Source organism: Melospiza melodia, chromosome Z, assembly GCF_035770615.1.
Source record: "Melospiza melodia melodia isolate bMelMel2 chromosome Z, bMelMel2.pri, whole genome shotgun sequence".
In the NCBI taxonomy this organism is placed as follows: Eukaryota; Metazoa; Chordata; class Aves; order Passeriformes; family Passerellidae; genus Melospiza; species Melospiza melodia.
This window is the reverse complement of record NC_086226.1, coordinates 79,085,510-79,103,502: the sequence shown is the minus strand read 5'-3', so window position 1 is coordinate 79,103,502 and position 17,993 is coordinate 79,085,510. Positions and strand designations below refer to the sequence as shown.

General features: G+C 39.6%; 2 protein-coding genes across 3 annotated transcripts in view; one reads left to right on the top strand and one right to left on the bottom strand.

Annotated features, from left to right (window-relative positions):
• Positions 1 to 17,993, bottom strand: part of SLC12A2 (solute carrier family 12 member 2) — a 56,150-nt gene that overhangs the window by 18,541 nt on the left and 19,616 nt on the right. For both annotated transcript variants that reach the window (XM_063180954.1, XM_063180955.1), the window contains exons 5-13: positions 17,631 to 17,770; positions 16,778 to 16,888; positions 11,758 to 11,866; positions 11,227 to 11,354; positions 11,055 to 11,139; positions 6,934 to 7,088; positions 2,078 to 2,185; positions 1,347 to 1,470; positions 33 to 134 (exon numbers count right to left, since the gene is read on the bottom strand). In XM_063180954.1, coding sequence (XP_063037024.1) covers positions 33 to 134; positions 1,347 to 1,470; positions 2,078 to 2,185; positions 6,934 to 7,088; positions 11,055 to 11,139; positions 11,227 to 11,354; positions 11,758 to 11,866; positions 16,778 to 16,888; positions 17,631 to 17,770 — 1,062 coding nt within the window. The remainder of the gene's footprint in view (positions 1 to 32; positions 135 to 1,346; positions 1,471 to 2,077; positions 2,186 to 6,933; positions 7,089 to 11,054; positions 11,140 to 11,226; positions 11,355 to 11,757; positions 11,867 to 16,777; positions 16,889 to 17,630; positions 17,771 to 17,993) is intronic.
• On the top strand, positions 14,562 to 15,652 carry LOC134432199 (RCC1 and BTB domain-containing protein 1-like). Its single transcript, XM_063180701.1, is given in 2 exon segments — positions 14,562 to 15,390; positions 15,393 to 15,652. Coding segments are annotated over 2 exon segments (882 nt in total). The 5' UTR covers positions 14,562 to 14,768.

Here is a 17,993-nt window from a genome sequence, read left to right as displayed (position 1 = left end):
ATTAAGCTTTTAATGCCATGAGTAGTTCCTACCTGGAGATTTTGCAAGAGAAGCATGGAATACAGAGAAGTTAATCAAGGCATATGAGGCCAAGAAGAAATTAGAAATAATTGGAGCAATGACATTCAGTTCAGCTGTAAAATGAAAAACAAAAAAAAGAAAGAAAGGAGTTATCAAAGGTATCACTCAATGGTTTTGAAGATTACAGTGAAAAAATTCTGCTGTAAAGAATCTCATTTTTTGATATATTCTAAGGAGATGCAGTTTACCCTTTTGCTGACAGAATTTATATCAATGACCTCCTATTTACTAAGTTTTCTTTTAACAGTTAAGAAGTGTAGCTTTCAGCCTCAAAAATATAAGCACTACCAAGTGTTCTAGAAGCACTCTGGAAGCACTGCATACTTTCTCAAGATCATTAATTGAGAAAATTTCATTCCCAGCAGGGCTTGGATCAAACAGCGCACTAACACACCGGGTTCTGAAGAATTCCAGAAGATCTAAATATTACAGACCAACAGTGGTGCTTACACCCCCTTCAGTGAGAGGGAAAAACCCGATGCTCTCTCCTTTCCTTGAGGCAGCATGGTACAAAATATTTTTATGCGTACTCTCACCATCATTAAAAAAAAAAAAAAAAGTGATCAACATGCACAATGTGCCATCCTAGTCTGCAAGCTTCTCGCCGCAATCAAGCTTCCAGTCAGCACGGCTCAGCAGGGACCCCAAGGGGGCATCTCTGCCTCAAGCAGATGTGAAGGAAGGAGGACAGAGCAAACTGGGAAAAGAAGTTAAACACGCTGGCACAGGACTCATAGATGGACACAGCACAATTAGTTTGCCACCTACAGAGAACATGTGCAATTAATTATAACCTAGAGAACCTTTAGCAACAGCAGTGTCGGCACTGAGCTCTACCATTTGTAACTTAACAGGAAAGTACATTTTAAATAACATTGCTTATGCAAGTTTGCATTTTATTGAAGCTGCCATTATTAAAAATCTGAAATAAACTTTCATATTTACAGGACGTTAACACTGTCTCAAGCAAAGGATGTATTTCTATTGACTGGCAGCACCTTCAGACAGATACCTATGATTAAAAAGAGAAGTGCAGTTAAAATTTACTGCAGCTCTTGACAGAGTTGTATCTAGAAGATAGGAGAGAAGAAGCCTCAAAATAACCAGATTTAGAATGCTGACTTAGAATTAAGCTGTGCATTAGATCTCTAGGACCCTGTCATCAAGTTCACAACATGCTTTATAAAGGACAAGTTCAAGGTCACAACTGGAATGCTTTCTAAAGGACAAAAGGGGATTGAGAATTACTAAAATTTCAAACTAACCGATTAGTATGAATCCAAGAGCAATTAAAAATGTTAGAATATATCCTCTCAGTGGCTCATTGTTCTTCCCATAGCCTTTAGCAAACATCTGAAATCCCGGATAAATGCTGTCCTTGCACAAAGCCTAAGGGAAAAATTAAAAAAAAAAAAAATCAAGAGTCAACATGCATTTTGCTCATGCCATGTTCCATTACATAGTATCTTTCTGAACACTTCTGGATCGTTTATAACCACCATAGACTAATTGTATTCTCAACTGTCATTGCATCTCGACATTTTGCATTTCCACTTTTCTATCCTTAAGTAATGTCCACCTGCAAGAAGCAAATTTGCTGTTCTGTAACTGTCTATTTTACTTGACTACTGTCTTAAAATCACAAAGTCTTTTTTTACATAATTTATTTTCTCAGGAAGTGGAAACTTTGCCCAATATACACACTAGTTCTCTGCATCAATACAACTGACTCCCTACTTAACTTCTTTTAATCCAAAGTAAGACAGAGAAGGAGATTCAATAGTTAAAAAGAAGATAGAGCAAAATACACTCAGGAACCCCAACAAACAGTAACAAACTGTTCTCCCATTCTAAACAACAGGTAAATATTAGAACAATCCACTGATGTCATCTGATATGGATAATGACGGCAGCATGTCACAACAGCCCCCTTCCAAAAATCATGACTCAAAATTAATTATTCTTCAAAATATTACTGTTTTCTTCCCTTACTTACCTGGAAGATCTTAGGGGCACTCACAAGAGATGCTAATGCAGATGACAGTGTGGCTGAGAAAATACCTGCAGTAATCAGTGGTGCAAACCCTGATACCATGCTCATCACCTGAAAAACAAAATATTTTTTTTAAATATGTAAAAAAGTACACTAAACAAACAGATGGCACCGTAACTACACAAACAGAAAAAAAAAATACTACACACTCTTCACTTAAAAGCTGTCTGAATATTATGCATTCATATAAATGAGCTAGAGATAGCTCAGGGAATATAAATGCATCCTGATTTCAGGACAAGAGCCGGTGGCTTTTCATACAATATAATTTGAAGCTCAAATTATCAAAAGCAAAAGTCTTCATGGGCACATAGGAAGATTACAAGGAAGCAATGGAAGAAGAAATACTTTGGAATGTGTAACATATTCCAACTAACTTACTGCTGACTAACATGGTCTCAGACACCCCAAGTGATAAAACACGTGAAAACCACATTCCTCACCATCTCTGTCATTTTAAGTTAGGCTTTTTTCCCCCCCAGTCAAAACCTGAAGGTCAAGACAAACTTGCTTCCTATCTCCCCAAGATCAAATCCCAGCACATGTCTAATCTCAGTGACAGAAGTCAAATGCAAGCTGGATGAGTAATGAGCTGGTACCTTCCAGTACCTCAAGGGGCCTTAAGAAAAGAGGGAGATTATAAAAAGTGAGTGCCACCCCTGTCCATGCCATGTGGACTGGAAGATCATCTTCAAGTTCCCTTCCAACCTAAACCACTCTGTGACTCCACTTTTCTACAGATTATATCTGTACCATAGCCAGATGCAGTTTTGCATCTATCATGTGATTTAAGATACACAACTGTGTAATTAAAAAATGTTCATGGTTTCATAGAATACTTTCCTTTTAAAGAAAAAAAGCTGAAGTTGCTCTAAGACAGCCAGTGCTGAAGAATTTTAGTCAACAGACAAAACTCATCAGGGTGCTTTTCAAGCACAATGTGGTTCTGCATCATTTGCACTGCTTCGCTGCCTTTTTCACCCAGGCAATCTCTTTTAAATTATCAATAGAGCAACCAAAGGAAGGCAAGAAAAAAGCACGCAGAAGTCTCCTGTTTTAAAGTTATTGTCACCTGAAATGGTAAAATCTTGCTGTCTAAATAATCTTACTAGGTCAGATGTTCTCAGACATAATGTATAGATGACTGATGAAGTTTTGTTCACTAAATTAATGGTAAAATATAGAATTTAGTGGATTTCTCCAGACCAGACTGACAATGACAGCTGGGCCTCTCAGTCAGCTGAGTCTGTGCACTACATCAGGTTTCACAGGTCAGTCCAAGGCATGCCTCACTTGAAAAGACAAATTTAATAAAAAATGAGACTAAAGTGTCTGTCAGAGTAGTGTAACAAATGAAGGAGAGAACTTCCTGAAGCCTACTTGCAAGTTTATAACAAAAAAAAAAAAAAAGAAAGCTATGCCAGGCCTATAATCATAGAGGAGTAAGACTAACAACACATCTATTAAGCTATCTCTTTATAAGCAACAGAAATTTAATTTTATAAGCAACAGAAAAATTTACACTTTTAAATAGTAGTTTAAATGGTAGTTTAAATTTTATAAGCAATAGAAAAATTTACAGTTTTAAATGGTAGTTTCTAATAACCCTATATTATGTAACAGAATAAAATTTAAGAGGTGTAAATGCTGTACTAATATTGTAGAAAGAAACTTTTGCTATAGCAACATAATTAACAAATGCACATTAATTTTTATAGAAGCAGAATGTAATTTCTTTTTCCCCTGCAAGGATGGTGTAATCAATCTTCCCTCATTATAGAGGGAATCTGTGTACAAGTTTCCCTCACTTTTCTTCTCACATGTAAACTATTTTGATGCCTTTACTTTACTACACTTGCCTCAACTTGCTATTTGCTTCTGACAACCGACTCATATTTTACATTCTCTTTCTAGGTTCTGTCCAATGCCTCCAGTTATTGACACTATTTCTGACTATTACCCTGTTTTATAAATTTGAGAGATATCCCAGCAAAGCTTATGCAATTAATGTTTGGCATTTTAAAAGCTAGCAAGTTATGCCTTAGGTTAGTTAAGTGCCTTTAGGAAGCTTCTCTAAGCCAGGAGAACACAGGGGGAACCAGATCCAGCAGAATCAGTGTGCCATGGCGTTGAACTCCCCTCTCTCCATCCCCAACACAATCCAGACCTCCTGACCACGAACCAAGGAGCCCACAAAGGCAGCTGAAATAGCACTGAGATTTTCATCCCTGCGGAGCAAAAGGGAAGAGTGGCCCTGCAACCACTGGTGTGCTGACACAGACATACAGCTCCTGCTGGTAAGGGCCTCATTATGTTTGCCTGGCATTTACAGGCATTTAAGGCAGTTTCCTAAATTTCAAACATTTGGGATCATGAAATACCATATTTTGATACAATTCAGTTCCTTGGTCCACCACTCTGGAGCAAAATAAAAATGCTGTATTAAAACAACCGAGTTTCAGTCTACTTTCAACTTTCATCCAAAGTTGAAAAAAATATCTGCACATTAATTACCCAAAGCTGTAACTTTTTGTTGGGAAGCTCTAGGCTGAGGCTATAAAGCCTAGAACAAATTTTTGCAAATACTCTTCTACCAGGTGACAGCCTGGGCACAGAATAACTACTGAACAGAAATATCAGAAGCCTGTGAGGAGCTACAATTCACTGTAACAGAAACTGAAGATGGTCTTTCTAGGCAGGTCTGACAGCCTGTCTCACCTCCTGGGCTCATTTAGAGTTCCTAATCTAAGATTTCCACAGGTAAATCATACTACAGGTCACCCATGTGCTGCCTGAACAGACCCACACCCTGAGCTGGCCCAGCAGAACTTCAGACCAATTCTCTGGAAAAGAACTGACTGCAGCACAGAGTGTCCTGAAGCGATGAAGTCATTACACTGTGAACACAAACTGGCACTTTCTGCCCCAGAACCTGCCTGCTTTCAAGCTGGAAGAGAAATACAACAATCTTTGCTCACCTCAGGGATTAATTTTAGTTTGTGCAGTATTTTTCTCAGTTATTTACCATATAGAAAAGAACCTGAGAAGCGCACAAGTGTGGACACCTCCCTTCCCACACGCGCCCTGCACTGCATATGAAAAAACAGTATCTCTCCTTAGAGCTAACAGTCAGAGATACAAAACTGTGAGCAGCTCAGTGATGAAATGGACCAGAGTCTCATTAGACAAACAGCCTCTCTCACAAACATTTTCCTTCTGACACCTTTTGAGAAGACAGAATCAGACTCTTCTCAGAGATGCACAGCAAAAGCTGGGAGGGCGAGAGAAAAAACAGCAAGGGGAAGTCCCACTGGGTACTACAAAAATGAAATTTCAGAGAAGGTTCTCAAAACTGCAACAAAGCAGGGGGGTGTGAGGGGCACCACATTCTCTGTGCTGCCTCTGACCTTCAAAGTGACTTTTCCTAATTGACAGAAACTCTTTTTTTGCACAGAGAGAGGCAAGAATAATCTGGGAGACAGAAATACCCTGAAGTACAAGTAACATTTATGATAAGAACCTTGCAATAGTCATGACTTAAAGACACAGAGGAAACCAGTTACAGGCTATTCACAGCTGCACATTTGACAATATGTTGGTTCTTTTGAGCTTAAAACAAACAATGAAAGTCATCAGATTTTGCAAATTTGTCAATCCCACAACAGCAATTCTGACTTCCCTGAACAAGAACAAAGTTAACCCCATGGATGATACTCACATTATTACACTATAACAATTTCATTAGTGGATTTCACCTCAATCTCTGGCCAACTTTTTGTACACATGTTAGAAAAACTTTGGGCAAAGATGGGACTACCATAAAGTGAAATGGAATCAGTGAGCAGTAAATTCATTTTCCCGTGGATTCTTTCAAACCCTTACCAGTAGCTCATGAACAACCCAGCTGGCTGTGGTGAAAGACTGTGAATTACCCTGTAACTTGCAGAGGATTTTTAAATATTGTAACATCAGGTTTAATGAAAATTCATGACCTTGTTACCATTAAAGGGGAAGCTGTGACAAACAAGTAAAAACAGTCTTTAAAAAAAAAAAATCACTGTATTTTCTAAAAAACCTTTTAAATTTAGCAAGCAAATTACTGACAGAGGCTACCTATGATTAATCAGCACCATTACTGAAAAATCAGTACATTTACCCTCACTGGTGAATGATGACATTCAGGTACCTAAAGCAAGCTGCAGCACCACCACCTAAATCCAAACAATTAGCTCAGAAAAAGAGTAAATATTTATGCCACCTGTGTATAAACACCTAAGAGTTTTCAAAAGGTATTCATTATTTTGCATACCAGCTGAAGTGTACCACACACCTATTCCAGATTAAATTTGCATTTATGGAGGTCAGTATGTATAGCTTATGACTTTACCTAACAAGCAACTAAAAAAACACAAGCCAACAAATCCAAGGAAAAAACAAACAAGACCTGCCAAAACAACAGGCAACAAGAAACCCCAACCAACCCAAAAAACCAACCAAGAAACCCAAAACCAGCAAAAAAAGCCTCTGCACAGCTCCCCCAAAACAACAAATAAACAAAAAAAATCAACAAAATCACACAAAAAATTCAGCCAAAAAACAACCAAAAAAACCCCTCAAAAAACAAAAAAAACCCACCAAGACACCAAATCAACAAAAAAAGCCAAAAAAACCCCACCAAACAAACAAAAACACAAAAAAACCAAAGCAAAATAAAAAAAGAAAAAAAATCCCCCCTGAAAAAAATCCAAAAAAATCTGAACACAAAACCCGATATACAGATTAAGGAGGCAGTTTTATACCTGGAAATTGTTCATCAGCCCATAGTGACACCCTGCCTGAGACTGACAGGATGAGAAGTCATAATTGAGTTTGCAGGCTGCACTAGTGCAGTTTGCCAGCTCGTTAACAATGGTGTCGTTGACATTCCCTGTGGCATCTCGAACTACACAGGAACCTGCAATGGACACAACAGTAACAAAAAAGCATTAACAAACTGAACCTGAAGTTAGGGACAGGTGTTAATTCCTTTTTATGTAAGCATTATCTAACAGAGCAACATTAAAATACCACATTTAGTTTTTCAAGATGCTACAGTACTAAGCTCATCCTCACTACGAAAAAACAAACACAAACAGAGCACCTGCTCCCTTGGCTGAAACAATCTTTAGTTTTTTAATATATCTGATTGTAGGAAGAAACAAAGTTTTAGCACGGAGGAAAAGCATGCCAATAGACTTGCAGGAATTTAAGAGCACAATCCCTGGCATGCCCGAGGCCAGGCTGGACGCTGGGTGATCTTCAAAGTCCCTTCCCACCCAAGCCATTTTATAGTTTTATGACTTTATACTTTCTCTCGCAGTCAATTTTCCTAGAGGAGCGCAGATTTGTTTTGTGTGTTTAGATGTTTGCAGAGAGGTATAAATTCTTCAGAGAGGTATAAATGTTGCAGCTGTTTTTTTTCCAGTCACTATGACTCAGCCATTAAAAAAAAAAGTTTCATGAAAGGCTGTTGCAAGCCATTTCCCAATGTTTAAGTAAGCCACCTCCTATGTGACCATGGTATTTTTCAGGTGGTTTCTTGGTGAAAAACAGACACAGAGTATCATTTCTCCCACGTTCTTTTATAATCATCACCTTAACTACTGTCTTTTGTTCATGTATTATTACATTTTAATTTTGCTGGTCAAGAAAATGCTGGAGAAACAGTATTTCTGCCTGTAAGTATTAGAGAAAATGGTATTTTAGTACCCATTAGTTTAAGTCTTCTATTTCAAGGGGGTTTTGTCTCATATATGACAACAAGTAGATAAGACTAAGTATTATTTAACATTCTGTAGTCTAATAGTAGAGGTAATCAAACTGTTTGAACACCAGGAAATACTCTGGGGACTGGAATTAAATAAGGAGTGGGGAAAAGTCCACAGAGTCAATAAAACTCAATAAAACTCCTTTACTTTAATCTTTCAAGAATCTGAATTACAAGAACTGCCTTGCAACAAAACCCCATGACAGCTAAGGACCTAAATTAACTATTTGCAAAAATTAAGAAGGCAAAGATCTGCTGCAAGTGTAAGTTTATTCAGTAATATTCCTAGGCATCTACGTATGTTGTCTCTCTTCCACGGGGAAAATTAATTCCTGATTAGTTATACCATATTTAAATTCTTGTGAGACATCAGAACTTGATTAACAGCCCACCACAACACCTGGTCCCAGTAGGTGGACATTAATTAATCCTTCCACTCCTCATTTCTTTTTTAGTTACTTATTATGCCTAATTGGTGAAATTACAATAAGTTTCCTACACCACATACCAGTCTTATGCTTTTCTTGTGAGTATGTGGAGGAGCTGAGGTTTTTTAAATTGTTTTCTTGTTTAACTGGGAGTAAGAGCTTTGTAAGAGGAAAAGGTTTCCCTTTCTTCACTATTCAGGTATCTGCCCCAGCCACTCAAGCAGCATAAAATGGATTTGACAACACACTTCTCAGCTGAACTATTTGTAAACAGCATTTTGTTGGTGACAAGATTGCAGTGGCAGGCCAATTATACTGAACAACTCATTAAATACCTACAGTGCACTATCACAGCCCTCCTCTTCCTCATCCTGTCAAAGTTCAAACTCAGCTTTGGCAGGACTTCCACACATGCAATCAAAATGTGGCAGAAAGAGACGTGGCAGTAGGAACAAACCAAATGTGGGCCTTACTGCAAGAGAATGTAGAACAGGCAGGCAGGCTCTGTTCTCAGCAGAAGACACTTATATAAAGTAACAATAATAAATGTTATTTTCTGTAAGACTCATTCAGAAAAGTTGTATTTATTTATATGATTCTGGCAGTTTTTTCCCTAAAGTCTTTAGGTCTTCCCTCCTGTGAAAATAAGATTTCACCTTTTCACAGGCATTTACAAGCATATTCCTGCCAAATTGAAATACAGCTTTGCCAGGCTTTAAGCATGAGAAAGTTTACAGCAATCTCTACCAAATTATGTCCTTAATATATGAATTCCAGAATTACTACAGCCCTTCAGAGTGCAGTTCAGAGTGTTTAATTTTACTAGTGTTGCAAACAATTACAGTTTGGCTTTTGTGAATTAGTTTTACTTTCATAACTACAGGAAGCAGGTCACAATGCTACTCAGACCTTTGGCTTTTTTTTTTTTTTTTGTTAGAGCTTCCCTTGTTCTTAAAGTCATAAATGTAGTTCTTTGAAATGTATCTTCCACGATTTTTAAAGCAAATTTGTCTGTGAAATCTGCCTTCTCATGCCACCTGCTTGTCTGCCTCACTCCTTTGCTGAATTATGAAACTGAATTATGCATATCAATGTCTCAGTGATCCTTCTGAAATAGCTGCCTAGCTCTAGCAGCAGGATCAGTAGTTTTCCTTCTTTCTTTTCTACTCAGTTTAGCCTTCTTACTTACTACAGAGCATACAAATAGTGAAGTAAGTTCAGAACATCTTCCTCCTCTTCAGGTATGACTACTCTGCAACACTTACTAGCCCTTCACATCTTTAGTGACTTGCTGAGACCACTCTCTGGGAAAGGAATAAAAGTGGTTTTGTTTGTCCAATACTCCTGATCCAACGCCTCAAAAGGAGCTGAATTTCACCCATGATCTCTGACTCCTGCTGCCTTTTTCTAATGAGCAGAATTCCAAGTGTAAGTCAGTACATGGCAGAACATTTCGGATGAATCAATTTCACGTCCAGTTGGTTTTGCAAACTGCTTCTTTTGTCAGTTTTTATACTGCACTTTTCACGTTTGGAAGCTGATCAAAGTATTCCATTAATAAGCAAGTATTAACAATAATTTGAGTCTTGTGTGGATTGAGGTTCCAAAGGATTCAAATTTGGTAGCAAGAGGTCTTAGCAGTCAATCTAATTAGGAAATGAGGGTAGCTCATTATGCTGCATAAAGCACAATCACTACAGAGCAACTATTTGGCAGAGCTACACTCCCACGTTAGCCAACAAAGGCAGACTAGCAAGACTGGTATCTTTGAAAGGAAGTATCATTAGTGGTAAGATCAATGGTCCTCTCAGAAATGAGAATTTCATTCAAAAGGCACCACAGCTATTATAAAACAAGGTCTTTCATGTAAGAAAAATTATTATTCCTGTCAGAAACTAGTTTATGTGACGTGACTAAAAAATGTTTCCAATCACAGGCAAGAAATGTGCATGATTCAATTACAATCCTGTAATCTTAAGGTTACTAGAATTATTTTATATGTGGGGAAAACACAGTAAACCACTGGTACTCTACAGCAAGACTGGTACCAACCCCAGGGCGACTTCTACAGAGGACTTCAAACAACTGTGGGCTGGGAAAGACTGGGAAGAGAAGACTCAGATCAGTCTCTGATTATTTCTCCTCTTTACAGCAGAACACGACACTTCCAAAAGTGGGCTGATGAGAACTGAAGGCCTTTCTTGGTCTCCTCCCTCAGCTGGGGAATTACTGCTCAAACATGCTCACCACAGTGCTGTCTGATCATCCCACAGCTCCCTGCAGGTATGTGGCTGATTACCATAATCCTCAAAACAACACAGGTGTTTTTTCAGTGGGTATTTCCTGAAAACATGCTTTTCTAATCCAGGGATTATCCCACTCCTAAACTGTAAATCCTTTAACGTAAATAACTGCAACAATGAGGCAACACCGATAGAAGTCTACTGTGATCTCCTGCCTGAAGCAGTCACTTTTCTTAGAAAAGCATCAGTTATTTCACAAAATTATAAAACCAGCTGAAAGCTGAATCTCCCAACAGCAAAAACAAGAAATCTTTGGCTATTACTTTCCTGTGCAGGAAAGTCAATTACATAACGACTCTGCATAACAAATTACATAAAACCAAATCAAAACACATCCTCAGAACAAACGTGAAAGGATAAAGTTAAAAACATTCTCTATTTACCTACAGACACTGCAATTCCTGCGTAAACCAACGTAGTGATTAAGATGGCCAACAGTGTTCCTTTAGGTATGGCTGACTGAGGATCCTGAAAGAAAAACGTCAGTGGACAGTGATGACAGAGGTCAATGCACACTTGAGCGGTCACGGAAAATGTCTTTAATTCACTACTCACCGCAAGGTCCCCCGAGATATTTGCACCAGCAAGTATGCCAGTTGCAGCAGGGAAGAAAATAGCAAACACAGAAAAGAAGGTTTCCTCTTGTCGGAAATCCGGCCCAAAATTCTCCATGAATATGTCGGCTGCAGGGGAAGATTGAAGTCTGTCAATATTCACATGGAAGCTGAAGTATGAACCCATTCCAGCCACTATCAGACCAGTAAAAAAGCTTTACAGTTACAGGACCTTTTTAAAACTAAATGTAGAACATTTAAGCCCTAATTCATCACTTCAACTCAAAGTCAACACAGTGAACTTAAGCAGATTTAAATGTAGAAAAAATACTTACAGCTTTTTAAAATTTAATATATATTCAATATTAAGTAATACTCAAGTTTTGACCCAACTGCAGAAGCGACAAGCAATCAGGAAAAGTCTCCATACTTAAACAAAACTGTAAGATATACTAGATGTTTAATTTAATAATAGCAGCTTATTTTGGAAAGGAAGGAATTGTTTACCATACTGTAAACTGTTCCAACATACCATTGTAACCAAAGAAACCTTTGGGCTTCTTGCTCTCCAGAGGAATAAATGTTCCTATGACAAAGTCTCCAATAGCAAGAATGAGGATCACCAGCAGGACTATCTGTGCCTGAAACACAATGACTGCTGTCAGACAGGAGAACTTGTTCTTTTCATAGTATCAAGTGCTGTGCTATAAAATGTAAATGTTTACTTGATTCCAAATTCAGCTTCACCTTCTCAGCATGTTCTCTGCAAAAACATCAGGAAAGCTAGAGAGAACTTGTACAACGATTTTTAATTATGAAATAGGAATAATTTCCAAGTTCTATGCCTAATCATAAAGGTTTATTATTACTAAATGCCTCAAAAATATATTTGTAGAGACAAAATGCTTAAAAGGACTAATTTCTTTATATATAAGCCTTCCAGAAGGAAAAGTATTTGAGGAGATTCAAGAAATTTACACGAATTTAGCCAAATGCCAAACAAATGCTACTACTGCATTACTAGCCATGGTCATCCTTACTCTTATACTTTAGTATGTAGTATTTTCTAAAAAATTTATTACATCCAGAATGAAACAGGTCTTGTTTCCTATTTTATGCGAGGGAATACTTTATTTTGCTACATTCTCATGTTATCAATCCTTAATAAGGAAATTAAAATGCAAACTGCAACAATTACTTGTTAATTCCTAGTTTTGACACTTCTTTTCTTACAACCTAGATTTTTAGTCACTTTTCTGCAGAACTATTATAAACCCTGTAAGTTGAACAAGAAGTATTTTAAACCATCCCACACCTCTAAAGTGTGTGCAAAGATAAATCTAGGCACTGTAGGGATGGTTCAGGTCTTCCATTAAAATAAGCAATCACACTGCTGTTATCTTTTGGGTGATTTGATTCCTTAGAAAGGAATGCCAGTAGCTTGGGGAAAGCTATTCACAGACCTTTTCCAGGCCTAGGATCAGGAACTAATATGCAGTATCACTGCGGCACTATTCATGCCTTCAAAATAAAGTTTTCAGTTCACTCAGCCTCTCAGGAAAAAAGGGTGGAACTGTAATAAACAGAGCAAAATGGCCTGCAGCAGACTGAAAAGTCCACCTGAAGAAAAACAGTTTGTGTCCTGTATTTAAATCTTTGTAAAGCCTCAAGAATAGGTGAGGGGTGTGAGGATACAGCTGGGTGCTTACAGAAGTCTTCGGTAAGACAGAAACATAAACATGAAGTTATCACAGAGCAATTGCCACAAGTGGATTTCTCCAGTAACTAAGGAAGCTTCTCCCTGAAGCTAGGGATGTTTGCTGAAGATCATACTCAAATTCCCAAGTCTGAAAGAATGGGCTTCTAAGACTTCAACACAAGGAGCTGAGAAGTGAACACCACAAACTCTAAAAACCCATTTTTTTAAAGCAAATTTCCCTGGAATCAATCCCAGTCTCTCTTCACTTTTAGATCTGGTTCAAAGGCATTATTACAGATTTCCCTGCTCCATTTTCTCTAAGACCTGGCTAAGGCATAGGAGAACACCACAGATCAAGATGGAGACACTGATCCTTTGCTATCCTGAGTTCTGTTAGCCCACATGAAATGCTTGTTTGACAGGTTCCATTGCCAATCATTGCTCCCACTTGCCTCCTTTCATGACAGAGAAACCAAATCTTGACTTTTACATAGAAGACAGGACTTTTAAAAGCTACCCCTAAAATAAGGATGGCACTGCAGTAATACCACATTTCAGGTTTCATGTAGAAACATTAAACAGGGGTATTTTCATGCAAACTATTGTTATATAAATGCTCATGCTACACAGCAAAATGAAGATACTACTTGGTGACTTCTAGTGGCAGCAGCCAGAAGATCATTAACAAAAAATTCTTTCAAAACAGTTCAGAATAAGGAGGTGTCCTGGTTTAGGGCAAATTTGTTGAAGAATCTGCAAAGGAGGGCCCCTCCAGAAAGCAAAACCCACACGGCCCCTCCCCCCAACTGGTTCGGGAAAAAATTCCTCGGAGAGAGGTGGAAAGAACCTGTTTATTTCAGGCACAGCACCCCCCAGCACACAAAATGAACAATACCCGATGACACCGCTCTGAGAAAGGTGACAAAATCAGAAAGTCTCTTTTGGGGGTGGTTGCTCTGTTCTCAGTCGCTCTGGTGCTGGGGTAGCTGCTGCAGCCAAATGGTGTGAATCCTCGGTGCTCTCAGTCCCAGTCCAGAGCAGGCTCGAGATGGTCACAGAAACAGGAGAGGAGGAGAAACAGTCCAGGAAGGAATTTGGACTGTTTACCTACAACTAGCTAATAAGCAGAGGCCAAAACAGAGCAGAAGCAAGAGCAGAAAAGGGAGCAAGCAAAGCAGCAAGCTGAAGCAAGAAGTGAAAAACAGCCCTATGTACTGCCCATCTCTGTGTCCCTGATAAGAGAAACCCAAACAAAACTTCCACTCTTCAGAGCCGGTCTTAAAGGCACAGAACAGATGAATGGGGATACAAGCATCATAACGTCACCCCAGGACATTCCACCCCTTATCCCCATATCATTCTTACCCCACAATCAGATCTCCCTGAGGTACACATCGTGTTGTTCCATCTCTTTGCCTTACCCACTAGGTGCAACCTGGTCCCTGAGCAAAGACAACCCCACAAATGGGTTTGTCTGTACTCGAGGCAGAATTGATCCACACAGTCTTCCCTAACAAACCTCTAATATGTACCACTGGGACTTTGTCTCCTTCTATTATATTCAGGGACTCAGACTGGGCAGGACCTGCTCGGTTGGTGGAACCTCGGGTGTTAACCAACCAGGTGGCTTTTGCCAAATGTTGCTCCCAATTCTTAAAAGATCCCCCACCCAAAGCTTTCCACTGGGTTTTTAGTAGTCCATTGTAGCTCTCCACTTTTCCTGCAGCTGGTGCATGGTAGGGGATATGGTACACCCACTCAATGCCATGTTCCCTAGCCCAGGTGTTGATAAGGCTGTTCTTAAAATGAGTCCCGTTGTCTGACTCGATCCTCTCAGGGGTGCCATGTCTCCACAAGATGCTTTCCCCCAAGAAATCGCTTCCATTCACAAAGCGTGTGTGTTCAGCACATTGGCCAACGAAGCCATTTACATCACGCACAACGACAAGGTATTTGTTTCTGGACTGAATTGCAGTAATTGTTTGGGAACTGGAGATAATCAGAGCACCATAGTACCAAAGAAATTGGAAGCCTTATGTGGAAAGAAGATCTCCAGTCTCAGTTATGGAAGTGGACCCCATGTTGTTCTTTGTACTGAAGACGGTGAAGTGTATGCTTGGGGACATAATGGTTACAGCCAACTTGGAAATGGCACAACCAATCAGGGCATTACTCCTGTTAAAGTCTGCACAAATCTCTTAATAAAGAAAGTGGTGGAAGTAGCTTGTGGCTCTCATCATTCCATGGCGCTCTCATTGGATGGAGATCTGTACGCTTGGGGCTACAATAACTGTGGTCAAGTTGGATCTGGATCTACAACTCCTCGCAGAGTTTCCAACTGCTTGCAGGGCAAAATTGTGGCTGGCATCGCTTGTGGCCAGACCTCCTCCATGGCTGTAGTAAACAATGGTGAGGTTTATGGCTGGGGCTACAATGGCAATGGGCAGCCTGGGCTGGGGAACAACGGCACCAGCTGACCCCGTGCAGAGTGGCAGCGCTGCACGGCGTCTGCGTGCTCCAGACTGCCTGTGGCTATGCGCACACTCTAGCACTAACAGACGAGGGCTTGCCCTATGCCTGGGGAGCTAACACAGCTCAGCCCTGTGCAGATCATGATGGAAAAAGAAAGGGTGGTCTGCCTCGTCATCAGTCAGGTGCCCTACCCCAGGGTCACCATGTAGATACCAACTTTAGCCCCCGCATAGCACACGTCAGCCCCGAACCCTAGGCTCAAGCAATCCGTCAGGGTTCAGCCTCCCCCACGGAGGTCAGCACTGTTTGCAGTTGGGTGTATAAAGAGAGCATCACAAATTCAAGTTATAGAGAGTGAAGGGCTACTTGAGAAAGGTGAAGAGTTTCTAAAGAAGTTCACGACCAGGTCAATTTCTGTAAGTTTCTTTTCTCCCCAGCAGATCAAAGCAATGCACTCGATCTTCACTCACTTCTTCTAGGAGCCCTATTTCTTGGAAGCAACAATGATAAAAACAATCTTCTCATTTTTATTATAAACAGCATCATCTTCTTGATGAAGGAGCACAAGAAACTTACAATACTTCATGAGGAGGCTCCTTCAGCTGCCTCTCAGACAAGAAAATAGGAGCTATTGTGATATCAATATACGTTGGGAAGGAAGCCCAAGTGAGAGGCTCTTCTCAATTTATTTTTTTTTGAGCAAATTAAGGACAGATATTTATAAAAAGCCTACAAAGTGCAGGAAACAGAGAGCAAGCTACAGTGCCTCATAATGCCAAGCAGAAAACTGGTAAGGCAGAAGAGCTTCTCTGTTAAGACCTCTTCAGTCAGAGCTGACCTAAGAGTGAGGTTTTCCCTCCCACAGATTCATCACCACCAATGTTCAAAACCCTTCTCCGTGCTAGGTCTAGGGAGTGCATCCCACTGTCTGGCTGTTTCCAGGTGAAAATCAAACCAGAAGAGAGTGAAAGAGAAGGGAAGCCAGCCCATTGTTTTTCATCCTCAGAATTTGCCTGAAGTTCATAGTAAGGAAAAATCCCCATGCTGAAATTCTTACCTTCTCTTGTGCTGTAACTGCCCAGAAGAGGAAAATGCCATTAATCTATTTGACTATGTCATTACAAGTGGATTATGCTGGAGTTTAGGTTCTCATAGATGCTTAAGCTTCCAGTGAAGTGGTTTAAGATTTGAAATGCTGCTCAGAGCTGCACATGCTAGTGCCAGACCAAGAGCTACTGCATAAAAGTCAACTTGGTTCTAATGTACCATCATGCAATACTGAATACACTGAATACACTAAAAATAAATCAGACAGCTAAGGTACAAAAATGGAAGCAAAATTGTGAAGCAGAGAATAAAAAAAAAAAAGGGAATTCCTTACTTTTGCTTCCCACTCCATTCCTGCAATGGAAATACCCAGCAGTATAACCACTGTGATAGCCCCTATGATTCTGATATCATTCATTTCATCGATCATCAACGTTCCATTTTCCTAACAAAACAAACAAAAAATACAGAGTCACATATTTCATCAGGTAAATACCTTCCCTAAAGAACAGCATTCTAATTTATTAGTAGTTTACCTGCTCACCACAAATTTACTGATTGTAAATTCCCTTTAAGGACACAGGTAATTTGGGTTTTGCCTTGTTTTTAAATCAATGAATCTTCCAAATGGAAACAATAGGGGCTGTTCAGCCTGGAGAAAAGGGAGCTCAGGGAGACCTTACTGCCATCACTTAATATTTAAAGGGGGCTTACAAGAAATATGGGAAGAGACTTTTGGATAGGACTTGTGGTGACAGAACAAGGAATAATGGTTTTAAACTTAAAGATGGCTGATTTAGGTTAGATGTAAGAAAGAAATATTTTACAGTGAGGGTGGGCAGGCCCTGGCACAGAGCAGCTGTGGCTACCCCTGGATCCCTGGAAATGTCCAAGGCCAGGCTGATGGGGCTTGGAGCACCCTGGGATAGTGAAAGGTGTCCCTGCCCATGGCAGGGGATGGCACTGGGTGGTCTTTAGGGTCCCTTTCAACCCAAACCATTCTGTGATTCTACTTGGACGGGGGATGAACTAGGTGACCTTGAAATGTCTCTTCCAAACCTCACCATTTTGTGATCAGATGAATCAAAAAACCAGTAAGTATATACTTTATATACTCAAACATTCTATATGAGGTGCAAAACTTTATCTATAAAGTATAATCAATATAAGCAGTGTCATCCACATACCTTGAGTAACTCGACAACAGTCTCTGCAAAACCAACAACATACATTGCCACTGCCACAGCATTGGCAAATGCAAAAATCAGACCTATGGCACCACCAAACTCTGGCCCCAGACTTCTGGAAATTAAGTAATATGCTCCTCCTGAAAGAAAAGAAATACAAATGACAAAGAAGTCCTCTACATGATACAGCTTGTAACAGACAGTCATCAGCCCTTTAACATTTACACAAGTCAAAATCTACTCACTCTTTATTCCCTGATGTATTAGAAAATAACCCTTAACTCAGTATTTTAGGGACAGATGTGCTGAAGTTTCAGGAATGTATTTCATGTTCTTAGGAAAAGAGACCAGGCGGAAATAACT